The sequence below is a fragment of the Electrophorus electricus genome, chromosome 2 (genome assembly GCF_013358815.1).
Source record: "Electrophorus electricus isolate fEleEle1 chromosome 2, fEleEle1.pri, whole genome shotgun sequence".
NCBI lineage: Eukaryota > Metazoa > Chordata > Actinopteri > Gymnotiformes > Gymnotidae > Electrophorus > Electrophorus electricus.
This window is the reverse complement of record NC_049536.1, coordinates 21,992,126-22,019,689: the sequence shown is the minus strand read 5'-3', so window position 1 is coordinate 22,019,689 and position 27,564 is coordinate 21,992,126. Positions and strand designations below refer to the sequence as shown.

The 27,564-nt window shown below is 45.9% G+C and overlaps 1 protein-coding gene across 8 annotated transcripts in view; it reads left to right on the top strand.

The window, feature by feature from the left end:
• The window catches only part of spock1 (SPARC (osteonectin), cwcv and kazal like domains proteoglycan 1), a 183,893-nt gene that overhangs the window by 88,150 nt on the left and 68,179 nt on the right, over positions 1-27,564 (top strand). For 4 of the 8 annotated variants that reach the window (XM_027007197.2, XM_035523810.1, XM_027007195.2 and 1 more), the window contains 2 exons: positions 7,590-7,635; positions 22,131-22,211. In XM_027007197.2, the coding sequence (XP_026862998.2) occupies positions 7,590-7,635; positions 22,131-22,211 (127 nt within the window). The remainder of the gene's footprint in view (positions 1-7,589; positions 7,636-22,130; positions 22,212-27,564) is intronic. The other 4 variants (XM_027007199.2, XM_035523812.1, XM_027007198.2 and 1 more) reach the window with 1 other exon arrangement.

Below are 27,564 nucleotides of genomic sequence, written 5' to 3'. Positions count from 1 at the left end.
AATTCCTGTCTGCCAGGCTCAGTTTTCATGAAAAGTAGGCTATAGGCCTTAGTTTTCCTACCTTTCCTGTATATTGCGAAAGTACTGTGCCCACTCCCACATCTGATGCGTCCACCTCCACCACAAGGGGTTTCTTTGGGTCTGGTTGCTGTAACACCGGAGTGGTAGGAAAGGCGGTCTTGAGCTCCTTGATTGAGCTCTCCGCTTTGGGGTTCCATTTCACCCTTCGGGCTAGTCCTCAGAGTAGGTCAGTAAGGGGTTTGGCCAACGTGCTGAAGGATTTAATAAATCTTCTGTAGAAAATAACAAAACCTAGGAACCGCAGTAGCTCCTTACGAGTTTGTGGTTTTGGCCAGGCCATCACAGCCTCCACCTTGCCGGGTTGCATACGCACACTGCCTTCCTGGATGATGTAACCTAAGTATTAAATATTCGTAATACCTTGTTAATATGTGCCGAAGGCGGTCTTCCATTCAGCACCCTCTTTAATCCTTAGGAGGTAGTATGCACTGTGCAAGTCTAATTTGGTGAAATACCTGCCCCCTCCCTTAACTGCTCAAGTGCCACTGGCACCAAGGGCAGGAGATAGTGGTACTGCACAAGCAGCTGGTTAAGCCCTCTGCAGTCCACACATGGTCTTAAGACACCGTCTTTTTTTTTTCACAAAAAATACGCTAGCAGAGGCTAGCGATTTCGAGGGACGGATGTATCCTTGCTTTAGGACCTCTGTTATACACTGCTCCATAGTCCTCTCCTCCTCCTGGGAGAGAGGATATATTCTGCACCTGGGACGAACTGATCCTTCCTTGAGGGTGATGGCGCAGTCCCAATCACGATGAGGGGATAAGTTGTTTGGTTTTGGTGGGGCTAAACACCTATCTCAGGTCTCAATACTCCTCAGGAATGGTGAAGTGCTTATCCGCTTCAGGACTCTCTATGGATGTCGTCTGAAGTGGGATAACGTGGGTGGTCAAACAGCTTCGGTCGCAGCTTCAGTCACACTTAAGGACACTGTTTTTGGTCCACAGCAGGTGAGGATTGTGGGCACGCAACCATGGCAGGCCTCGCGTGAGGGGGTGAGAGCGAGAGGAAAGGAGGTGGAAGGCAATATGCTCGACGTGCTCCCCGTTAGTCTCGAGGAGAACACGAGGAGAGACGTGCATGATGTAACCCAACCCCACTGGTCCTCCGTCCAGTGCTTGCATGCTTAAAGGGTCCCCAATCCAAAACGTTGCCTGCTGCGCTGGTGTCGACTAGTGCGGATGCAGCAAGCCAACGACCCTGGTGGAATACTTTTACTGGGGAGCAACTCTCTGAATTGTTGCAGCTCCTCTGGTTCTCAGGATTGTGCCTTACCCATTATGCCCAGTTGCATCGGCTCCTCTGGAGCTTCAATCTGCCCACTAGCCGGAGTTCCCTCTCGCTGTGGCAACCCGTGGTGGAGGTAGCGTCGTCGCTCCTGCAGGAAGTGGTTGTACGTAATGGCGAGGTGAACGACCTCATTTGCTGTGGTAGCCTCCTGTTTGCATGCTAATTCTGTCTGCAGATCAGCCCTCAGTCCGCTTAGGAAAACATCCATCAAGGCGGGTTTGTTCCAGCTTGAGCCCGTAGCAAGTGTCCGGAACTCCATAGCGTAATCAGCTGCGGATTACTGAATCCCTTCCTTAGTCGTAGCAGGGCTTGTCTCCCCTGCTGTGGATGGAAAAATACTGCTTTCAGTTCTTGAATGAAGCCGCAGTAGTCATTCATCAATGGGGAAGAGTTGGCCATGAGTGTGGCTCCCCAGGTGCGTTCCTTCCCGGTAAGCCTAGATATCACAGATGACACTTTGGCATGGCCTGGCAAACGGGGTTGATACCCCCCAAAAAGTTCACATTACACCACAAAGCCTTCACAGCCCTCCGGGTCTCCCCCATATGCCTCAAGGGTAGCAATCAAACATCATATCACCTCTGGAACAGGTGGGGTAACGGGAGGGGTTGCTCGGGACTTGTGGCCAGGCGGTTCACACACTGCCCAAGACTCTGGACTAGCAAGTAGATTTCCCCAATCCCACAAAGGTCTGCAGTTTCTAAAACACTCAGACCAGGCCATCTAGTATCAACAACCACCCCACATTCAGAGTCACCTAAATCACCTTTGTTCCTCATTCTGATACTCAGACGGAACTTCAGCCGGCGGTTTTGGCCACATCTACATGCCTAAAGGCGTTGAGATTCTGCCATGCGATTGGCTGATTAGATGTCTGTGTTAACGAGCAGGTGTACAGGTGTACCTAATTAAGTGTGTATGTATATGTGTGTGTGTGTGTGTGTGTGTGTGTATATAGAGAGAGAGAGAGAGAGAGAGAGAAAAAAAAAAAACAAAACAAACAAACAACTAACAGACAGAAGCCAGTATGAGTTAGTTTGCGGTAATTTCCCTCTCCTCCCTCATTAACAGGACTTGAATTGCGTTCGCTTAGTGACGTGTCTGTGTGGGCGAATGAGCATCAAGTGTTTTGACCTGAGCCTGTAAATGTTCAGGCCCATCCTTTATCCAAGTCAGAACATTGAGATTATTGAGAAAATTCAGAATATTGCCACATAGCGGAATATTCAAGGATGTGTGATGTTCACATGGTGTGAGAGATTATCATAAATGATCATGCATTTGAACATCATTAGTTATTATGCCACCTTTTTAGCAGCCGCTAAATGTTATTTGTTTATTGCTTTTGTTTGTTTCAAACTTTCAATGGCATTTACCCCGAGTCGCGAAGAGGCGCGGAGTTTTCTTACCTGTTTGTTGAGAGTCTGTCAGCAGGTCACGTTACGGAAACCCAGGGAGAGGATTCGATGGTGAAATGATTTTTCCGACAAGATGCAAAAGCTCTCGGCATGTAAGTGCAGTCGTGAAGGCTTTGATGTCTGTCACTGTAGACAGTCTCTTTTCATGATGGATCTAATGGATCCAGCTGTAAGCAGTAACGCGCTTCTCTCTCTTAAATAAATCCCGAAATCACAAGAAGAAAGTACGCGGTTGCATTTTAACTGCGTATCACGTCGGACCCCGGCTTTTAAAAGACGTGCAGTAGCTAATACGGCGGTGGGAAAAATCTTAAGATAAAGTAATGCGCCAGTCCTTAAGTGAAGATTACTGATATTACAATAACTTGTTTACCAAAGTAAGCTTTGCGCAACCCACTGTTATACACGGACGCAGGCATACAGGCCTACATTGTACAGGCGGTATGGGGCGTGTACTCGGTGTCCATCGGTGCTGGACTACAAACCCAAGTGTCGTTGTGGGTCAGATTCTAACAGCTGAGTTAGTTTAACGATCTGGAGGAAGCTGGACGAAGTTTAACGATCAGGAGATGCGTTGTACGTTTATTCTGGTAAACAGTGCCGTATTTTAAACGCGTTTGCAACGCGTGGCCGTCCCGCTTGAGGGTGAAGACAACACTCATTTGTAGTGTTATTTTAGGTAGCTGGCAGGATCTCGCTCTAAATTACTGTAAATAAATATCCTTAGCAACGCTTCCAGGGATTTACAACCAGGCTGTGAGATCGGTAATTACACAGTTAGCCGGAGCCTGGCTAATATCCGAATAAAGCGGCAGAACACTAGCCAGTTAGACCTGTTAACGCAGTCAGCAGACGGCATGACACTTCCTGATCTTTTCAGTATGACTAACATTGAGAAATATCATTTTTATCCTAAGAGCCATTCAAGCAGAGAAAATGACGGTTTAGTAGAAGTAGAGGATGGACTATTCAGTATTGCCAGATCTCCCAGGTGCAAATACTGTGTCAGGCTGTCATCGGCAGATTCGAGTTCCTTAGGCTCAGAACTGCGAGACAGAATTGTTTTATCCGAGTGTAACACTACACCATCAATCAGAGTCAGAAATGACCCAAGAGTCGAAAGAATTGACACTTCACCGTCAATACCCCTGTTGGCCATTGTAATTTGTAGACACTAATCTCCAGTGTAGTGCTTTTTCTTTAAACTACTTCTTTAAGATTACTTTGTCTCAATTATTAATCAGTCCCTTTAATTAATCAACCTCAAGCTATCGGTCTCAGTTTCAGTCTGTTGCATAATTCAGATCTAAATTCAAAATCCTTAATTTCGAAGTAAAGAAAGTATCATTATTGATTTGATAATTGAAGGATTAGAGAAGTGTAATTTCAGAATTGAATGATATGAAGACAAACATCTTTGTGAAAATATGATACATTTATTAATACAGAACCACTCAGTAGCATCAGCAGTCAGTATATTTGCAGTGAATCAACCACAATGACTTTACATGGAGAGCCAAGCAGTTCAAAAACCCATCTCTGTTGTCATGACCATAACACGTGAACATGTTAACAACATGCAGCATGTCATGGCCACGTTAATATGTCACACGCTAATGTGTGATGTCAGGCATCAGTTTCACATAATTATGAGCTATTTAGCCAACTGTCCAGTTTGAACAGGGGTGGTCCCTTAAGTTCGCAGTGGCTGCTGAGCACTTTAACCCAAGTATTTCTGAACCTTTCTGTAGGGTCTTTTTCGAGCTGATGGCAAAATAAAGGCAGCGGTGCAGAGTTTAAACAAACTAGCGAAGTCAGTGGTGCGTTTTAGCCTTGTAAATGCATAATTATACCTTGATGTCATGTATGTTAGTAAAGAGATCACATGCAAAAAGGAAATATGTAATCTTCTGTGTGCAGAAACCTTGAATTTAAATTATCTAAACTAAAGGTGGTATGGTTAATGGTTGAACCAGTAATATAGCATTTCATTTTTAGAACTTTTTTCTTTAATGAAACTGTGCTGTTTAAATAACCTACATTTAAAATGTAAAATGCCAGCTTATTGGGAGTTATCCTAACCTGTTGTTCCTGCTGAATTCCTATTGAATCTGGAAGCAATTTTCACTGCTTGTTCCTTGATGATAAAACATGACGACGTCTGGCTGTATTTGGAATTGTCCTTCTGGAGGTTAAGTCCAGGAAGGGGAGTTTTGTCCACAATTTCACAGAAGGGAATCAACTGCCTTTGCGAGTTTGCTAGCTAAGTAACTTTGGTGAATCTGTTGCCACGGTAATGTTAATCAGATGTTAGGTCAAATTCTACCATTGCTTAGATTAATCAAATTGGGAAATAAGCCTTTGCACCTGTTTGCTACTGTTCAAGTCTCCACATAGTGCAGGAGAAAGAATCTTCATTCATGGCCTTCCCTGCAAGAAAGGGACCTTGAAGTTCATTTGATAAGCGTACGGTGTGCTAGAGATATCCAAAATAAAAACAGAATTTCAACTGCTGACCTCTTTGTGGTTTGTGGAGATTTCCTCTCCTAATTCAAACCGCGTCTTCTCAACATGGCTGGCTGCAAAACCCAACAGCTCTTCCTGGTGTTTAGTACTTGCTTTATGTTGTGTGTGGGTGTGCCAAGCTTGCTGGTAGGCCGGCAGTATGCAAAGTGTTATATGAATACATCACCACATAAAAAAAAGAAACTGGCCAAAATTCCAGTGAGGTGTTTCAGGCAGCTGAATGAAGTGATTTGTTTAGGAGAGGGTTACACACTGGTGTGTACCTAGAGCTTTGTAACTTTGCAGACTGTTTACATGCACACGAAGATAAATAACACACTAAAAGAAAGGGGAAAAACTTATTAGGTCCTCTTTAAATCACATTAAATGTCCAGTTACCAAAGACACATGCTATTCTGCCAACTGTAATCAATTTGGCAGGTTTATAGTCAAATAAACACATTTTCAGCTTCACCTAAAGGCAAATCAGCAAAAAAGATGCAATGAGCTCCTTGGGGGAGAAGAGTAACTTGAGGTTTAATTATCCTCCTCTTTTCTCAATGGTAATAATGACATTCTGGATGAGAGCCATTTCTGATCATCCGAGCTCAGTTCAGTTTGGATGAGAATAACTTCACAAGCAGTTTTTGTGGGCGTAGAGACAAGAGAGAAAGAATGAGAGAGAGTGGGAAAGAGTGAGTGAACTAGAGTTTAAATATGTAATAAAGTAAATATGAGTGAGTGAGAAAAGAGAGAGTGAGGATGTATGAGGGTGAGAGGGAGACAGTGAAACAGAGTGAGGCTTCCATTGGCCAGGGTTCACTTCTTTGCCTCATTTGATATGACCTTGGTCCAGAACCAGCCTGACCCTCCAGATTACCTGCTCCTCTAATCTACCAATCCTAACCCCTTCTATCTCACTCTCTCAAATTCAAATGGAATTTTATTGGAATAAATTGTAATTAACAACTCATGCCAAAGCAATTTACTTTCCCTCTCTCTCTCTCTCTCTCTCTCTCTCTCTCTCTCTCTCTCTCTCTCTCTCTCTCTCTCAAACCAGACACATACTCAATCTCTCTTTCCCTGATAGGCTCCTGCAAAGTGTGTAAAGTGACCGACTCATCTTGACAAATGCTGTAATCCTACAGTCTGATTATAGTCTGCTTATAGTCTGATTTGCTTTGCCTGTGTTTGATCACTCAATTTCCACTGCAATGTTTTCCATGAATGCAATTACTCTGCAATCTCACTCAGCAACAACACATCACTTCCTAGCTGAAACAACCCTAATGACTTTTCCATTTAAGCTTTCGGCGGGTGGTGGCGTCCGTGAACCCATGGTTCAAGATGCTGCCGCCGTTGGAGCTAAAACACCTCAGCAATGGCTAATATGCTACGAGACTCATATTGGCTCTGTCAGAGAGATAAAGAGGAAAAACAAGTATCAGTCTGGTGAATCAAACCCCGTCCAGATCTGAAGGTTCCCTGGGCTCATGTAGCTGGCCTGTCTGCTCTATTAGAGGTGTCTAGAATAATGGGCCAGTGTCTTTGTGTATTCAGCCCTGTTGGAAATAGTTGTGGTTTGGGATCAGTGGGAATGTTAGTGCACTGGTTTAAGCCCTAAGAGTCTGGGGGAATCACAGAGGAGAGGGCTGACTACTTAGCGGACACGTACTAAATATCCAAGCTCTGCTGATACATCTGCACTTCAATACAAATGCTGTGTGTGTGTGTGTGTGTGTGTGTGTGTGTGTGTGTGTGTTTGCCTGGCTGTTTGTGTGTGTACGTGTAGTATATGTGAGTGTGTGTGTGCTTGTGTGTGTTCTTTTCTGTGTGGGTGCGTGTGTGTGTGTGTGTGTGTGTGTGTGTGTGTGTGTGTGTGTGTGTGTATTCAGTGCTGAAATGAACTGACTCATGGGGTTTCTTTTTTGCATGGATGTGCAGTTGACTGCTGAAATTGATCAGCTCTCCTCTGTGAGGATGGAGGTGGGTTTTTTCTCCCCCAGTTCAAGCCCCATTGCTCTCATCTAAGTGACTGATGGAAATTATATACTTCAGAAGTTACTCCATGTATGTTTAATATCCGTGTTGCCAGTTTTGCCTTTGCTGAGTCAAACCTATTTGATAGGGCCTATATCTCCTGGTGGAGGCAGGGCTGTCACATCCTGCTTTCTGGAACAAATCAGATTTCACTCTGTTGAAGGCCACCGTTCATAGATCATTATTAAAGATCTTTGTAGTTAAGCTACTCACTGAGTGCTGATTTGAGAACTAAATATTGCTCTCTTTCTATAGGATGATTACTTCAGGATGTGGGGACCTAACAAAGCCCAGGACAAAGGTAGGAGAGGAGTGTGTGTGTGCGTGTGAGTTGTTCCCCCCTCTCTCTAAATGTCCTTTTTGTCTTTTCTCCTTCCACATAAATCACATAAAGAGGCTCCAATCAGACAGCAGAGTTTCCATTTCATGTTATTGATCTCTGTCCGTGCTGCACATGCAACCAATCAATAATGAGAGAGAGAGAGATACACAGACAAAAAACGACTAAAGAAGATAAATTTAGATTTGAGCGTAATTAATTAAAAGGCTTTCAGTGATCATAAGGCCAAATAAATGCCTTCTGTTTCATAAAAAAGCAAACTGATGTTCACATGTTCTGGCAAGTGGTTCATTCACTGTGAAGATGCTGAACTTCACATCATTACATTCACTGCGTGAAGGTCTTGGGTGACAGAGGCTGAGGAGGAAAGGTCAAGGTTGCTGAGGTGCCAAGGTCGTCTGCTGCTCTGTCTTCATTGTGCACCTGTGCACTCACGTTCTGTATTCTTCTCTGTCCCATTCCCTCTGTTCATCTCTGTCTCTCTGCTCTCTCTTTCTCCATCTACCCCCTCTTTTTCTCACTACCAGATACAATTAATTATAGTCCAGAACTCTGAAGATTCAGACAAAATTTCTAATTTTTACATTTTACAATATCCACAGTAATCCACAGACTGACCAAGACTCTGAGTAATAAGTAACAAGTAGTGAGTAATGAGTAATGTGTAATGAGTAACAAGTAGTGTGTAATGAGTTATGAGTAACAAGTAGTGTGTAAGGAGTAACAAGTAGTGCGTAATGAGTAACATAATCTGTAATGTGTAACGAGTAACAAGTAGTGCGTAATGAGTAACAAGTAGTGAGTAATGAGTAACATAATCTGTAATGTGTAATGAGTAACAAGTAGTGAGTAATGAATAACAAGTAGTGAGTATTGTGTAATGAGTAACATAGTCTGTAATGAGTAACAAGCAGTGAGTAATGAGAAACAAGTAGCGTGTAACGAGTTGTGAGTAATGTGTGATGAGTAACAAGTTGTGAGTAATGAGTAACAAGTTGTGAGTAATGTGTAACGAGTGACATAGTCTGTAATGAGTAACAAGCAGTGAGTGATGAGTAACAAGTAGTATGTAATGAGTAGTGAGTAATGTGTGATGAGTAACAAGTCATGAATAATGAGTAATGTGTAGCAAGTAGTGAGTAATGTGTAATGAATAACAAGTAGTGAGTACTGAGTAACGAGTAGTGTGTAATGTGTAACGAGTAGTGTGTAATGAGTAACATGTAGTGAATAACGTGTAATGAGTAACAAGTAGTGTGTAACGTAGTGAGTAACAAGTAGTGAGTAATGAGTAATTTGTCACAAGTAGTGAATAATGTGTAATGGGTAACAAGTAGTGAGTAATGAGTAACAAATAGTGAGTAATGTGTAGAGTAACACATAGTGAGTAATAAGTAATATGTTATGTGTAATGTGTTATGAGTAATGTGTTATGAGTACTCGTAGTAAGAACTAGTATGCATAAACACATCCTGAGGCACATGCAGACTCGGATGCACGCACACACACACACGCACACACACACAAATGCACATGTACACATATACATGCACACACGCTTGCACACTCACTAAGCCAATTACAATGCCTCTCTGATTTGTAATGGGTGGGATCAGAACCTTAATTTGATCTTAAAGAGGGTAATTATGGAAAAAAAAGCAAATTAAATTAGTCAACCTAATTTAACCAACAGAGTTATTCTGAGGTTAACTACACCTTAAAGGGTTCACTGTATGTGTGTGTGTCTGCATGTGTGCGTGTGTGTAACAGAGAGTGAGCGAGAGGCACAGAGAGAGGTAGTGTGGCAGAGGCAGGGAGAGACACAGAGACCAGGGCCAGAGGAGAGGGTGGTGTAAGAGTGTGAGCACAAGGCTGAAACAAAAAGGACTGATTGTAGTTTAAATTGAGCGTCGCACTTGTGAGGCTCTCCTGATAACAGGCTCGCAGCAGATCAATAATAGCTGATCTCAGATCAGTGCATCACAGTGCATGATGTTACTGCACAGCACCTATAGACTATATACATTGAACCCACTGCACTGATTCATACAGTTTAATTGCCCCATTACTAAGTGGGAACAGTGCGAACATAATGGCCTCCTGGTATTAATAGGCTGCTCATTCCTATAATAAAGTCTTTAGTTTCTGTGTCAGTGTGTGCTAATGGGAATGGCAGCACATGGGACACTTTGCTCTGCTCTGTGCTTACACACCGAGCATTTCAAGTGAACTGGATGGCGTGATTAGTGTAGTTCAGTGTATTTAATGCTGAACTTCTTAGTGAAGATTTTAACATAGAATAGTTAAGCTGCATTATTTGTAGCTTACATTACTACATCGTTAATGGCAAACTGTCCTTTAGCTGCATAAACACATCAGCTGAGGCCTGTGATATGTTAAGAGAGTGTTCTGTCCAAGAAGGCTGAGTGGTTGTATAACACACATGCACACACACATGCATAAACATTTGCATGGTCTTCATGGTATGTTCAAGATACAGTTTGTCTGTTCTTTATAGAAACATTGTCATCACTATAGAAACAATATAACATGAGTTATATTGTGTATAAATAGCATACCACGAGCATTCAAGGGCATACACACACACACACGTGAGACGTAGATGTCTAATACATGTTTAAAATGAAAATACACAGTATATAAAGTACATGTACAATTAGAAAATATATTAAAACTAACACAACTTTTTACGTCTGCTGACATTATTATATATGAAATAATTGAATGAATATGAATTTTAAAAATGCTGAAATCTGAGCAGAAGAATGTGACATTATAAATTCAGCACTCTGGTCAGCACACTAGGAGCTAAGTACAAGACATGGTGTGGAGAGGTATTCAGCACCGTGGACAGCACCCCAGGAGCTAAGTACTGTACAAGGCATGGTGGTGAGTGATATTCAGCACCCCGGACAGCACCCAAGGAGCCGAGTACAAGGCATGGTGGTGAGTGATATTCAGCACCCTGGACAGCACCCAAGGAGCCGAGTACAAGGCATGGTGGTGAGTGATATTCAACACCTTGGCGAGCTGCCTGTTTTTAAGACCTCGCAAATCGGTATGTGATACTTGAAGAGACCTCACTTGGGGGATACTTCACACCCAAGTGAAATAGGACACGTGAGTGTGCGTGCGTGCCCTCAGACAGAGGCTATGCTTCCCAGAAGAGTGGGAGGACAGCGGACGCTCCAGTGGTCCGGGGCCGGATGGAGCTATCTGTGCCCTGAAGGAACTGACTCATACTGTGTTTTGTCAGATATGCAGGCTCACACGAAGCACTCTAACAGCAGAGAAATCTGACCTGGTACTGCCCCGGGAGAGCCTCGACATGTTCTGTCTGATATGCAACATCTGAGGGGGGGGGGGGGAGAGGGGGAGGAGAGGGGGAGAGAGAGAGAGAGAGAGAGAGAGAGAGAGAGAGTGAGTATGTTATGACTAAAAAGGTCAGTGATGGTCCCCTCTGGGCTGGTCTCTTATCTGGAACTGTACAAAGACATCGTCTAAGCCACACTGCAAGGATTCCACTCCAGCTCTTGCCCCTATATATGCACATTCTCTCACACAAGCACGCAGACACGGACACTCAAACTCACACACAGAAACACACACAGAAGCACTCACACACACATAGAAACAGACACTTATCACAGTCTTTTTGTTTGTGTGTATATTAACCGAAATTTAAAAATAGTTTATCTGACAGATAACAAGTAGTGTGTAACTTACAATGTTAGACTTTCTTTGACTGTTCCTTACTGTCACAGTCTCTCTATCTATCTCTCTCACTCTCTCATGCGCACACACACACACACACACACACACACACACACAGATTCTGTCTCTGCTGTTTCTGGTTGTGATAAATTTCAGAGTCGTTTAGTGAAGCTGCGCAGCACGTCCATCATACGACGCTGGGGAAGCTGGTTGCAGCATCACTTTCTGTGTAGGGTCATTAGGCTACCCTGAAAATACAGGGAGAGAAAGGGGCCAAAAGACAGTTTAATCAGGCATAGCTGCTCAGGGCAATGGAGCTAGCAGGCACATAAACACGGGACATGACCACTGTTAATGAGAGACAGAGAGAGGATACCAAAAGGAAAAGCACTGCAATGAAGTCTTACACTGCAAACCCCAGCAAAACACTTCCTTAAAAAAAGACCTAATCAGGTCAGTTTTAGATTTTGTGTGTGTGTGTGTGTGTGTGTGTGTGTGTGTGTGTGTTTAGACCTTGTAAATCTCCTCATTAGCTCCATATGAGTGCTGATGTGCACTGTGCTCTGTTTGGCTGTGGCACACAGGCCAAGTCTGTTCTGGCAGAACATGAATTCACACACACACACACACACACACACACACACACACACACACACACACACACACACACACACACACACATAAATACACGAATGTGCAAAAATTGGTTGATTATTCGTAAAGGTACTTTTGGATTGTGCAAAACAATAAAAAGTTTATAAAGTTTAAGAAAATTTGTTTTGTGATTTTACCAGCATGAGGATGATGCAGAATGCAACTGTTCAAACCAGCAGTCAGTGTGTGTGTGTCTCTGTGTGTGTATGCATGTGTGTGTGCGTGTGTGTGCATGTGTGTGTGTGTTTGGCCCCAGCAGTAATTATCAGTACATGTGTTGATTCAGGAAGAAGTCTGTTTCCTTGGAAACACTCACTGACAGGTGCAGACAGTGTTCTACCACAGTCAAACACACACACACACACACACACACACACACACACACATTCTCACACACAGTGATATTTTAAACTCTTTCTACTTTCTCAACATTTATGCAGATGGTCTTTTGTATTTGCAGCCTGTTCATGGTCCGGTTGTGTGCGACAAGTTCGTGACAAATGCGTACTTGTGAGTCATGTGCATATGTCACATAAAACATCACACACAACACACAGACACTCATATATAAACTACAGATGGCCAAAGGTTTTGAGAGCTTTTTTAGTTCCTTTTGTCAAATGTTTTATATGGTATAGTGAAGCACAATTATAAGCATTTCATAGGTTTGAAAACTTTTTATTGACATATACATCCAGTTCAAGCAAAGGATATCAGCTTCTGGGCAAAATCTTGACTGATGGCAGCCCATTCTTGTCTAATCAGTGCTTGGAGTTGATCACAGTTCCTGTGTTTTTGTTTGTCCACCCTCTTTTTGAGGATTGACTAAGGGTTCTCAATGGGATTCAGATCTGGGGAGTTTCCTGGTCGTGGACCCAAAATTTCAATGTTTTGTTCACCGAGCGACTTTATTGCTTTCGCCTTGTGACATGGTGCTCTGTTATACTGTAAAGAGCACTGTTAATCACCAAATTGCTCCTGGATCATTGGGAGAAGTTACTCTTGGAGGATGTTTTGATACCATTCCTTATTCATTGCAGTGTTCTTAGGCAAAATTTGAGCAAACCCACTCCCTTGGATGAGTACCAACCCCACACATGATTGGTCTCAGGATGCCTCACTATTGCCATGACACAGGGCTCATGGTAGCGTTCACCTTTTCATCTCCGGACAATCATTTGTCCAGATGTCCCAAACAGTCTGAAGTGGGATTCATCAGAGAAAATAACTTTATCCCAGTCCTCTGCAGTCCAATCCCTATACTTCCTGCGGAATGTCAGCCTATCCTTGATGTTTTTCTTGGAGAGAAGTGGCTTCTTTGATGCCCTTCTTGACACCTGCCTTCTGCCATTCCTGAGCAAGCTCTGCAGTGGTGGTGGCCCAATCCCATAACTGTATCCTCTTTAGGAGAAGGTCCTGGCGCTTGCTTGACTTTCTTGGGTGCCCTGAAGCCTTCTCCTTGAAGTTCTTGATGATTCAATAAATGGTTGATTTAGGTGCTGTCTTACAAGCAGCAATGTCCTTGCCTGTGAAGCCCTTTTGATGCAATGCAATGATGACTGTATGTGTTTCCTTGGAAGTAACCATGGTTAACAGAAGAAAACATCAAGCACCACCACCCTTTTAAAGCAACCAGTCTGCTCTTCTAATCAGCATGACAGAGTGATATCAGCTGCCTTGTCCTTGTTAACACTTTATCCTGAGCTAACAAGAAGATCACTGAAATATTGTTGGCAGGCCATTTTGTGGCAGGGCTGAAATGCAGTGGCTGGAATCCAATAATTTTTGTGATTTAAGTTGTGATTAAGGCAAGGAATGACTTTGCATGAATTGCAATTCATCTGATCACTTTTCACAATCTAGAGTTAATGCAAATTGCCACCATAAAAACTGAAACAGCAAACTTTGTGAAAACCAAAATTTGTGCTAGTCTCAAAACATTTGGCCATGACTGTACATGACAAAATAGCAGCTATTTCCCTGACTAAACTGGCCCGGGATGTGCAAAACATATTTGGGTACAGAAATGTCAGTGTAATTACACAGTAAATGAGGCTTTTCTGTGTGCATGTCAGTTTAATGGTGATAGGTGGTGTGTGGGCGTGTGTGTGTGTGGGCATGAGTGTGTGTGTGGGCGTGTGTGTGTGTGTGTGTGGGCATGTTTCCCCAGTCTAGTGTCTTGCTATAGGCCTTATAGACCTTGTTATAGGTCTTGGGATGGATTTCCATCCATCTCTGGCAGTCAGTCCCACACACACACACACACTCACACACACACACAATGACACACACACTTCGTTTTCCCCTTTTTCACCTCTCCTGTCCTCTCTGTTGTCCTCTTTGCGTCTCTCGCATCTCCCCTTGTCAAACACGAGGGTTTTAAAAGGACAATCAGTGTGATTCCACACCGAAGGCCTCGTTGACAGCCGCTCTCATTTCAGGAGGCTTTTCTGCTCCGTGGCACCTGATGCCGCGTCCGTCTCAGCCAGACTGGGAGAGAGAGAGAACGAGCGAGAGACAACAATAAATGGATTAGATTGAAATGAGACACCTGGAGGGGAATCGCCGATCAGTCGTCAGCCTGCGACACAAATCAAACCATCAGATTCCAGAGAGGGAACTGCACTGTAAGAATCAGCCCTTTGTTAATATATTCATGCATTCAGAGTTTTTACAAGAAATCGGTGATGAGGTGAAAAGAGAGAGGCCTCATAGTCTGACACATTGATAAAGTTTGTATCGGAGGGGCTGATTTCTTAACCATCGCTCTTGAAGCAGAACGAAGTGAAGCCCTGCAGGAAAATAGTAGGAAATAAAGAGAATGAAGAGCGTGTAGAGGGAAGGAAGGGGTCCCCCCCCCCCCACTCTGTCCGCTCCGCCTAGCACGCCCATAACCAAGGCAATACGTGCGCTCTCATTAGAGTGGCCAAGCGTTGCAGCTGCGGGACACCAACATGGCCCAGATTCCATCGGAGCGGGAGGAACTCGGTCGCCCGAGACACCGGGACGAGTACGTGGCAAGTCGGTCCACATAGACGTCATACGTCAGCAACATCTAAAAACACGAACAGCGGAGCACGAATCTCTAGACTGACTACCGCGTAGAGACTGAACTTTTAGGCGTGTTTCACAGAGGCTCACAGTGATAGCAGGTGGCGCTGGAAAAACAAACATCGCCACGGATACGACACTGTGACCTACACCCAGACACAGCAGCGCCAAGAGGTTTCAAACAGAATCTGATTAAGCAGTTCAAACAAATTGCAGCTTTGTTACAAATAATTCAGAACTATACAAAGAGGTGGACAAATGGCGTACCGTGACATTTCCTGGTAATGGTGTGGCATAGAAGTGAGGAAGTCAATATGTCTTATATGCCTGGGGATATCCATGAGGTCTCTTTAGGAACTAGCTGTACATGTAACCGGTTCCTGGAACTTCAAGGTTAAGAAGCAAACAGTTGTGGTTGATTTTAGCCCCTGAGCAGTCACTGTGCTCAGAAAAGTCTGCCTGACCCTCCCCTTTTCTTCAGTTGGTTGGCTGTGGTGGAGGGAGAGATCTGATTGGTCAAGTAAAGTCATGTCCAGTCGCTGTTGTATAAGCCTTAACCAGGCCGATCTGATTGGCCGTTCTGTCAATGCTGAAACATCTGATTGGTCTCTTAGGGCTAAACATTGATTTTAGAATATAGCTCGTATTGACATGCTAGGCAAAAAGCTAAGTCAAATGTATAGATTTTTTTCTTCCTTTTTTGGTGTTTGTTATGTTTAACTATTTAATTGGGCAGAGCTAATTAAAAAGTTTTCCTTCCTTAGAGTTTAAGTGGAAACCCGGCTAAAACATTTCTTTTTTCAAAAGACTTCTTAGCAAACAGATCAAAATAACTGCACTCGAATATACTGCTTAGATCCATTTTACACACACACACACACACACACACACACACACACACACAGACACACACACACACACACACACACACACACACACACACACACACACACACACACACAAGCATAAGCACACACAAATATGTAGGCACGCAAAGAGAGCAGGAGATAATCTTGCATGTGTGTGAAGTGAGAGCAATGTTCCTCCAGAAAGCCTTTTCTTCTGTGATCTGTTCTGGAGATGACAGATCAAGGGCTGATCCATTCAGGCTGCACAGAGGGGACGCCAGCGTGCGTCTCTCTTCACCACCATCACCACCTGTTATACGTCATAATACCAGCTAACAAGGAGTCTGCGCCTAATGTTCCTCTGTCTGCATTCCACCCTCACCCCTTCCCACGCTCTCTCTCTCTCTCTCTCTCTCTCTCTCTCTCTCTCTCTCTCTCTCTCTCTCTCTCTCTCTCTCTCTCTCTCTCTCTCTCTCTCTCTCTCTCTCTCTCTCTCTCTCTCTGCTAGATGTTGACTGAAGCAATATGCGATTTCATATAAACTGTACTGTGTAGCCATTAAAATGTCAGCCATATCCTGACATTTGCCTGACTGTTCCCATTTATTTGTCCTGCACACACCTTTATATACACACACACACACACACACACACACACACACACACACACACACACACACACATACACAGGCAAACACAGCACATTTAACTACAGTGAAAAACCATTCATATACACATACACCCATGAGTGAAACAACTGCATGTACTATTAACACATGCATACTGTATATCTCTCTCTCTTGTTTCTTCATGTTCTCTCTCTCTCTCTCTCTCTCTCTCTCTCTCTCTCTCTCTCTCTCTCTCTCTCTCTCTCTCTTTATTTCTCTCTCTTCTCCATTTTCTACCTTAACACATCTATTAAACCAGGGCAAAAGTGTGCATCTACCTGTTCTAAAGGTCATTGCAAGAACACAGTGTCCAGTTAATGATATAACGGCCAATTTAGCCCCCTGGCAGTAAAGAGGCCTTATCCACAGTCAAACGCCCATCGATTTATTCCCCTGCAGGCCTGAACGCCTCGCTCCCCTGATTAATAACGGCCCCCGGAGATAAAAGCCAGAATGAGGCAGGAAGTGGAGAGGGAAACGGAGATTAGCGTTAACGCGCCACAAGGTTAAAGGACGCTAATGCAGTTTGAGATTAAGACGCAGCCGGTTACAGTGCTGTGACCATAATGTTGATCTTAACGCAGGGATTCAGCATTACTGCGAGACAGGTCACACTCAGCTCCCTTCCGGGTCTCATAGCAACTGGGGGCTTTGGCAGGACCAAAAGCAAACGTTTGGAGCAGTATGCGCATGTCCAGACTGGTGGTGGTATTGATATTTAGCTTGGAGTCATGTATAAAAGGAGTCTACTATGTCTCACTTGAGGTATGAACAGGTTTACATTTAAGGCATTTAGCAGATGCTTTCATCCAAAGCAACTTACAATTATGAGTGAGTACAACTTGAGCGATTGAGGGTTAAAGGCAGTGGTGGGGCTTGAACCAGCAACCTTCCGATTACAAGTCACGTACCTTAACCACTGAGCTACCACTGCCCCTTGAGTTGATTGTTTAGCAGCGGTGTTCTTTAGCGTGATGACATGTTCCTGCAGACGGACTGAAGCGTGTGCACCAGTGTTTCCAGTAGTAGAGAGCAGGAGTGGATAGGTTGTGTGTGTGTGTGTGTGTGTATATATGTGGATCTGTGGAGTCAGGGTTTGTAATGCAGGAATCAGAGAACTGGATTATAGAGTCTATTCTCTTATCTCTCAGAATACAACCATGCACACACATGCTCACGCACGCACACACACACAAACACACGTATGAACACACACATACACACACACACACACCCACACCCACTCACATGCACACACACACAGGAATGCACAGACCCCATGGTGAGATCCCATCCCATGCTCTCTCTCTCTGGCTCTCATATGAAGTTGGCTGGTGGCGTCTGGCTGCAGCGGCTATGTGTGTGTGTGGGTGGGTGAACCACAGCAGGGCTGTACTGTTAGCTGTATGACTGTGTGTGTGTGGGTGGGTGAACCACAGCAGGGCTGTACTGTTAGCAGTATGACTGTGTGTGTGTGGGTGGGTGAACCACAGCAGGGCTGTACTGTTAGCTGTATGACTGTGTGTGTGTGGGTGGGTGTGTGTGGGTGTGGGTGAACCACAGGTGTACTGTGGGCTGTATGACGGTGTGTGTGTGTGTGTGTGTGTGTGTGTGTGTGTGGGTGAACCACAGGTGTACTTGTATGACAGTGTGGGTGTGTGTGTGGGTGTGGGTGAACCACAGGTGTACTGTGGGCTGTGTAACCATGGGGGGGGGGGTGAACCACAGATATACTGTGGGCTATATGACTGTGTGTGGGGCGGGGTGAACCACAGCCGGACTGTGGGCTGTATGACGGTGTGTATGTGTGTGGGTGAACCACAGGTGTAGTGTGGGCTGTATGACGGTGTGTGTGTGTGTGTGTGTGTGTGTGGGTGAACCACAGGTGTACTTGTATGACGGTGTGTGTGTGTGTGTGTGTGTGTGGGTGAACCACAGGTGTACTGTGGGCTGTGTAACCGTGGGGGGGGGGTGAACCACAGATGTACTGTGGGCTATATGACTGTGTGTGGGGCGGGGGGAACCACAGCCGGACTGTGGGCTGTATGACAGTGTGTGTGTGTGTCTGTGTGTGTGTGTGTGTGTGGGTGAACCACAGGTGTAGTGTGGGCTGGATGACGGTGTGTGTGTGTGTGGGTGAACCACAGGTGTAGTGTGGGCTGTATGACGGTGTGTGTGTGTGTGGGTGAACCACAGGTGTAGTGTGGGCTGTATGACGGTGTGTGTGCATGTGGGGGGGTGAACCACAAGTGTATTGTGGGCCGTCAAGAGAAGAGAGGTTCCAAACACACTCAATCAACTGCCTTGGGCCACTCACTACTGGACAGTGCCAACTCAGCACAACCCCACACAGCATCAGGGGGAGGTAGAGGGAGAGGAAGAGAGGAGAGAGGGAGAGGAAGGGAGGAGAGAGGGAGAGGAAGAGAGGAGTGTGAGATAAAGGGAGAGGAAAGAAGAATGCTGGTGTTGCATTTTTAGTTTAACAGTCTCAGTGTGAATTGTTCTGCTGAACAGTTAGCTTTGATTTTGGATGGTTCACGGCAAAATTTGCAGCAATTTCTGTGTGTGTGTGTGTGTGTGTGTGTGTGTGTGTGTGTGTGTTTAACTGCAGGTGAAGTCTGTATGTCTCAGTAAATATGTTGCATGGTTTGATTAAGCATCTTTTGATGCAGTGTTCTGATAGCTAGCCTCTCCTCTGTCTCTTTCTCTCTCTATCCAGGGCAATTCAAGGGCAATATTATTTATATTTATATGTCTATATATATTTTTTTTGCTTATACCTCAGACCTAAGCAGCCCTCTTTTAGTTGTGAGAAACTGGCTTAAAGGTTTCGAAGATTCTTTTCAAATTTGCTTCCGTCACAGATCACCGAACACTCGATTGAATGTGTTTTCTGCAGCACAAGTTTAGCAGTGTTGGCTGCTGCGTAATTCTGTTAACATATTCTGGTTGCTATCAATCGCTTTGGGGTTATTTAATTATCAAATGGGCAGGCAGGAGTAGGAATCAGCAGTAAGGTGTTGAGATCACGTATGCTGGACCAAGGCCATGTTGACCATGGGGGTTCTGGTAAATCTGTACATGGGGGACATTTATTGCTAATGCTTCCTTCTGTTTTGGCAGTGATGGAGCTATTTTGGTTTTTGTTCCCTCATCTTAACATTTAGGTGCAATTTAACATAAAGGAAATACCAAATATTTAAACAGGATGTGAAGTCTGATGGCTGGAAATGGTTTTTAACCATCCTGTAATAAAATAAAAGTAAGCTGGTCACTAACTGGCAAATACAAGGTCTTCCTGTCATGGGACCCCCCCCCCCCCACAAGTCACGGGGGGGCTACTCTCGTTTGTGGTCACACCCCCATGAGGGCACGCACCTGTACAGGGCTAAGTGTCAGTATTTGTTGGGCTATTTAAACCCCTGTTGGAGCTCCCCTCACTGTTGGTCATTGTTTGTTACCATCTGCGTATAATGTTAATGCCCGTATTCGTGTAGCTCTTAATGTTTGTTTAGCTGTTGTGCCTGTGTATCTGTATATGTGTCTTCAGTTACGTGTGAGCTGTCCGTGTTAATTGTAGAAGTTATGTTATCCATTACTGGTATACGTGAGTGCCACAGTTACTGTCTACGTTGCGTCTTATTAAATGCATTTCACAGCCACGGGAGTCTGTGCGTCCTGCTCCACGCCCTTCGGCACTCGGGCGTTCGTCACACTTCCAAAAATGAAGCTTGCTAATTAAAAACATTGGATTGTAGAATGTTTGCAGGGGTAAACACATGAGAGTGGGTGAGCTATTCGGGGCTAAATTGTTTTTCTGTACGCGGTGCTACCGGTCAGAGCCACACAGAGGGCCAAACCAACCCACATCTGGAATGACCTACCAGCCCAAACAACAGCCCGACTCATCAAGATAGACAGAGAGGAGAACAGAGAGAAACACAGGCAGATGGAAAGAGAGACAAAGGCGGACACAGTGGACGCTGATTGCTTGAGATGGTCTCTTTTACTGCTCCGTCTCACAGACAGACCTTCGGGGAAGATGGGTGGAGCTGACGTTGGGGAAATTGGTTTAGTTTTTCTTCTGTTTCTTATTGTCAGCTGTTTGTTTGTCAGTGGGGAGGGTTTGGTTACCAGCCCAGCGGTGCCTGACAGAACGGCAGAGAGAAGAAGAGATGGAGAGATGGAGAGCAGGGGTTGAAGGTGTGTGTGTGTAGGGGGGTCAACACAGAGAAAGACAGAGACCTGTAGCGGGGGTACTGTACACACCTGTGTAGGCACACACACTCAGTGTAGGGAGGGGACTGTACACACACCTGTGTAGGCACACACACTCAGTATAGGGAGGGGACTGTACACACACCTGTGTAGGCACACGCACTCAGTGTAGGGAGGGGACTGTACACACACCTGTGTAGGCACACGCACTCAGTATAGGGAGGGGACTGTACACACACCTGTGTAGGCACACGCACTCAGTATAGGGAGGGGACTGTACACACACCTGTGTAGGCACACGCACTCAGTGTAGGGAGGGGACTGTACACACACCTGTGTAGGCACACGCACTCAGTGTAGGGAGGGGACTGTACACACACCTGTGTAGGCACACGCACTCAGTGTAGGGAGGGGACTGTACACACACCTGTGTAGGCACACACACTCAGTGTAGGGAGGGGACTGTACACACACCTGTGTAGGCACACGCACTCAGTGTAGGGAGGGGACTGTACACACACCTGTGTAGGCACACACACTCAGTGTAGGGAGGGGACTGTACACACAGCTGTGTAGCTGTGTAGGCACACACACTCAGTGTAGGGAGGGGACTGTACACACACCTGTGTAGGCACACACACTCAGTGTAGGGAGGGGACTGTACACACACCTGTGTAGGCACACACACTCAGTGTAGGGAGGGGACTGTACACACACCTGTGTAGACACACAGACTCAGTGTAGGGAGGGGACTACACACACCTGTGTAGACACACACACTCAGTGTAGGGAGGGACTGTACACACACCTGTGTAGACACACACACTCAGTGGACTTGCCTTATTCATCTCTGAGATAGAGAGGCCTGGATGTTGATAAAATGTGTGTATGTGTAAGTGTGTGTGTGTGTGTGTGTGTGGGTGTGAGGGGGTGGGTGTATGTCAGGAGTGTCTGTGTGTTTTAGACATAAGTAGTGCTTGGCATTACAAGTATTTCTCTGAATGAATTAGGAGATTAAATTACCATATCATTAGCATACTCAACCGTTCTCCCTGCCGCAATTGTTCTTTTAGAACTATGACCCCTCTATATTGTCATAGTTCTTCTCAGTCAACTGAAGGACTAAAGGTGTGTGTGTGTGTGTGTGTGTGTGTGTGTGCACCTGCCTTCATGTCTGGTGGTAGTTGATTATACACAATTCCGTCCCGCTGTTCTGTTGTTGGACTCCAGTGGTGATCCGTCAAATCCGTCAGTATGTGCTCTGTGTTCTGTCTGCTCCACAGAGTCAGTCACCAGGCCCATGAGACATGGACAGCCACCGTCCAAACCACGCCCCCTACAGGCTAAATGGAGCACTGACGATGGTGAGTCACACCAAGTCGTCTGCTTGGGTGTCTTACACTGTGGTCACCTTGGACCTGGTTATGATATAAATGCCTGTTGATTTGAGTCTGTGTGATTTGGTGTGTGTGTATGTGTGTGTCTGTATCTGAGATACACTGATGGACATCGTCTCCCAGCTGGTCGCACTATTTAATATTCCAGAATAAAACATTTTATTTGGCATTTGTTTGCCACCTGTGACATGTTTGTGTTGTGTGTGTTTGTGTTTGTGTGTGTGTGTGTGTGTGTGTGTGTGTGTGTGTGTATGAGTATGAGTCTGCTTTGCTTAGGGATTATAAACTTATCTACCCTACTGGTTTCATATGCAATCATACACACACACACTCATGCTTATACATATACAAACACAAACACACATGCGCCAGATTTACATTGAACAAGTGGTGTGGGATTCCCATACAAAGCCTCAAAAAGAACAAACCATGATGGCTGCAATTCACAGCCTGCTGCCCTGAGCTGAGTGACTTGGTAAGTAGTCACTGGTTATTTACTGGTTATTTACTGGTTATTTACTGGAGATGAGCGTTGCCAGTGTCTGGGGCCCTCTGTTGGCTACCAGACTACCTGGTCTCCCAGCACCAGTCACATCTCATCCCCATCACACGTCTCCTGCAAACGTGATCCCAGTTGTCATGGTGACAGCGGGCCCCACTCTGATAGTAATTGTATAGAGTAGTGGCGGAGACGAACTTTGACCCCTGGAGGTGCGCGTACCTGGTTCAGTGTAAGGTACCTCAGGATAAATGTGATTAGCATACTTGACCTTGAGAGAGAGAGAGAGAGAGAGAGAGAGAGAGAGAGAGAGAGAGAGAGAGAGAGAGAGAGAGAGAGAGAGAGAGAGAGAGAGAGAGAGAGAGAGAGAGAGAGAGAGAGAGAGAGACTAAGAATATTAAAGGAAATGAAAGCGAGAATAGCAAGGACAGAGAAGCATCGTATGCCAGGGCTGTAAAAGTTTCAACATGTGTCCCGAGAGGGCCCGTGCGTCCTGTGACTGCTGTGCATAAGTTCGTCCTGTGGATTCTGCATAAAACTCACGGCCACAATCAGTACGTGCACTTATCCACGTCACTGCAAATGACGAGTGCTCTGGGAACGTGGCGCGCGTCGGGTAATTATGGCCCGGAGGACGAACGCTTACTTTGAGGCAAGAGCAGTGAGCTTGAAGGGACTCGCCGTCACGTGGACTCTCGATCCCACGATCGATAATAGCGTGAGAAAGACGGAGGAGCCCTGAGAACACGCGCTAAGCTCCCGCCCCTGAGTTGGGGCGGGTGTATGGACTGTGGTGATGAGCCAGAATGGCCTCCAGCAGTGTTCTCCACTCTGATCTAATTAACCCGCAGGGAAGGAACCCACGGCGTGAGGAGCCGCGCGCCTCCTGGCGTGACCTCACACCCTGACGTGCGTCTTGCCGCACACAGGTCTGTCACACTCATTATACAGGCGGTATCCCATGATCCCTCACTGCATTATATTATAGCACAGGATGGTGAGTGTAATGGTAGGAAGAGCGTACTGACTGATGGCTTATTAACTCAGACAGCTCAGTTTGAGTCACACACACGCGCGTGCGCGCACACACACACACACACACACACACACACACACACACACACACACACACGCCCTGACAGCCCTTTCCGTATATAGTGTTTACAAGTTACGAGATGCCGGTGAGATAAATCAGTTTCTGAGGTTGTTTTTTTATTTGGTGCGCAGGGCTGTGCACACGGGCTAACGCCTCTCTGTCCGAGATTCTCCAAACATCATTAATTAACCACAGCAAACTGCATCAACCCTGCAGCCCAGTCTGTCTGTGGAGCCTGTCCGCTGCCTCCTACGCAGAAGAGCCAGCCAGAAATAGAGTGTGGTGGAAACCCTCCAACCAAGATGCCACCGCTCACCAGCCTACCTGCTCCCGTATGACACAACATGCCGTGGCTGCCACTGGGAGCCCAGAGACCGGTCGTCCGTTAAAAACGCACCGCGGCGTTTCACAGAAGCGTGGAACCCTGCTGGAACGCAACGCATCGCTCCCGCCACCGGTGCACAGTGACACAAACACACTTCCAACACTTTAAATGCGCTTTATCTCCCAGACGGAGGATTTATATGTAAACTGTAACGATTGCAGTCGGAACTGTTTGTTAAAATAACCACGTGTCCCTTCGTATTAACACCAGTGGTATCTACCCCCTCGACACAGCGTGCCTTTCTGAGTGCCGTGCTTTCCCGGTCTGATAACGCAGAAACTATTTATGAACTTTAAAAGTAGGCAAAGAACAAGAATCGGAACGTTGGCGGATTGGTGTTTAGGTCAGATTAGTCTGAAATCAAATGTTCATGTTAGTAAGAGCTCAGTGTCTGACATCACGAACAGGGCTGAGTGCATGATGGGAGAGCTTCAGGAGAAAGCATTCAAACCTGCGTTTAACACCAATTAAACCAGAAGAAATAACCTGCCGGAAAATGTGAAAAGGTCAAGAGCGACCTGTCAGCCGAGCGTGTTAAAGACAGACTGAGCAGAGCACTTTATTAAAGGGTTTTTTTCTGTAGTCCATGCATTTAACCTCCTGAGACCCTGCCTACAGTGATGCCAAGTGGCAAGCTGGCCTTGTACAAAGATGCAGTGAAACAAAGCAAGGCGTGGACAGATCAGAGTCTGGTCTGGTTAAAAGGTGGAGCCATGGCAGCGTAACCGTGAGCCTGGGTGAGATCTCTGGCTGGGAGTGGGAGGGGCTTGTTCCAGTTTGCTCAGTGCCAGGCCGTCCAGCAGCTTGGAAAAGCCCTTATGGCCAATCCGCCCACCACGGCTCCGAAAAACTGAGATCAAACTTGGGAAACATTCTGAGAGAAATGTTTGCACGGCACATGCTCGAAGATGTTCTTCTCTCCTAGCCAACAGAAGGCAGAACTTCACAAAGATAGTGTGGACCTGCGCTCGCGTAGAAGGACTTCAGTAGCTAGTGTGATTGTTTGCAACCAAATGTCCTCCAAGCTTTTAGCAGGATTTTTGAGAGCTCCACAGGACTCGATGGCTCATTGCTGTAGAACCATCTGTTAGATGAGAGCTGCTCAGGACCGCATAGTCCCGTAATCTGTCCCGTAATCTGTTCATCTCCACTCAAGCCTCACACTATAGAGAGATGAAAGAAATGACAGGGGCCACATAGCCTCATTATTGCTCATAACACAGAGAATGTATTGCGTGGGTCGAGCCAAAATGGCTGCTGGGTAGTTGTCAAAGCCACATGGGTTGCACAACATTTGAGCCAAGATGGCATTGAGATAAGTAGTCACATAGCAGTCAAAGCTTGTGGGAATGGGCAGCTTGTTGTTGAGCCAGAATACCAGTCTTTTCTTTATCATTTAAAGACTGGGAAGGGAACTGTGTTGTCTGTGCCAAATGACTGGAGTCACTGTCATGATTGACTAGGACAAAGGAAAAGGAAGGAGGACACAAAAGACTAAAGCGTGTTTTAATTGTGTTAATTCCCAGCATGGCCCATCGCCTCGACCCCAGACGACCTGCAGGGCTGAACGGGTTGGGAGTGAGCACTGAACGGGTTGGGAGTGAGCACTGAACGGGTTGGGAGTGAGCACTGAACGGGTTGGGAGTGAGTACTGAATGGGTTGGGAGTGAGTACTGAACGGGTTGGGAGTGAGCACTGAACGGGTTGGGAGTGAGTACTGAACGGGTGGGGAGTGAGTACTGAATGGGTGGGGAGTGAGTACTGAATGGGTGGGGAGTGAGGACTGAATGGGTGGGGAGTGAGGACTGAATGGGTTGGGAGTGAGCACTGAACGGGTTGGGAGTGAGCACTGAATGGGTTGGGAGTGAGTACTGAACGGGTGGGGAGTGAGTACTGAATGGGTGGGGAGTGAGGACTGAATGGGTGGGGAGTGAGGACTGAATGGGTTGGGAGTGAGCACTGAACGGGTTGGGAGTGAGTACTGAATGGGTTGGGAGTGAGCACTGAACGGGTTGGGAGTGAGCACTGAACGGGTGGGGAGTGAGGACTGAATGGGTGGGGAGTGAGGACTGAATGGGTGGGGAGTGAGTACTGAATGGGTGGGGAGTGAGGACTGAATGGGTGGGGAGTGAGGACTGAATGGGTGGGGAGTGAGTACTGAAAAGGTGGGAAGTGAGTACTGACTCAGTACTCACTTCGGCCTGAAGAGAACAACGGAGGATCTTTATATCTTGATATTGCTCTCTTGTCTCCTGAATAAGGACACAGCCCTTATAGTCAGGACTATTTTTCTCCCTCTCTGTCTTTAAATCACTTCTACCTTCTTTCCTCTTTCTCTCCTTCTCTCGCTCTGTCTCTCCTGACTTTGAAAGGCTGAGGGGCCGCTGTTTTGTTTTTCCTCACAGCTGAGACTGGCATGAGTAGTGAAGTTCCATATGATTCATTAATGGGTACTGGGGGAGGGAGAGAGAGGGAGAAAGATGAGAAGGGATCTATGCTAATGCTGATAATTAAGAGATGACTAATTTTGCTCGCTCAGGCAGAGAGATGTGTGGGCATTCTGGAAACTCTGGAAACTTCCAGTTCCTTCTGGAGAGCGCCAGGTCTTTGTGCTCTGTGAGCAACGGAACCACAAAAGAGAGACAGACACACACACGCACACACACACACACACACACACAGGTCAGCATGCACAAGCATCTGCACTCAAACTCAGCACATAATGAAAGTCATGTCATATAACTGCAGATAGTCCAGCCATGTTGGTACCACATCAGGGGCCATTACGTAAGGAATGGAGAATTATTATAGTGTTGAGATGCATATGTGTGTGTAGTTGTATTAAGGACAGTGTGTGTGTGTGTGTGCAGTTGTGTTAAGGACTGTGTGTGTGTGTGTAGTTGTGTTAAGGACAGCGTGTGCGCGTGTGTGTGCGCGTGTGTGTGCGTGTGTGTGTGTGTGCGCGTGTGTGTGTGTGTAGTTGTGTTAAGGACTGTGTGTGTGTGTGTGTGTAGTTGTGTTAAGGACAGCATGTGTGCGTGTTTGTGTTTGTGTGTGTGCGTGTTTGTGTGTGTGCGTGCGTGTGTGTGTGTGTGTGTGTGTGTGTGCGTGCGTGTGTGCGTGTGTGTGTGTGTGTGTGAGATCATCTTCACTGTTCTCAGGGGCAGTGTCAGACAGAATGGATGTGTGTGCTCAGGATTTGTTGCTGGTAGGAGTGAACCAACCACAGTGTGAAGGCAGTAATGAGCAAACATTCACTCTCTTGCTCTCGCTCTCTCTCTATCTCATGCTCTATCTCTCTGTCTCTCTCTCCCTCTCCAATCCACCCTGCAGACCTGGG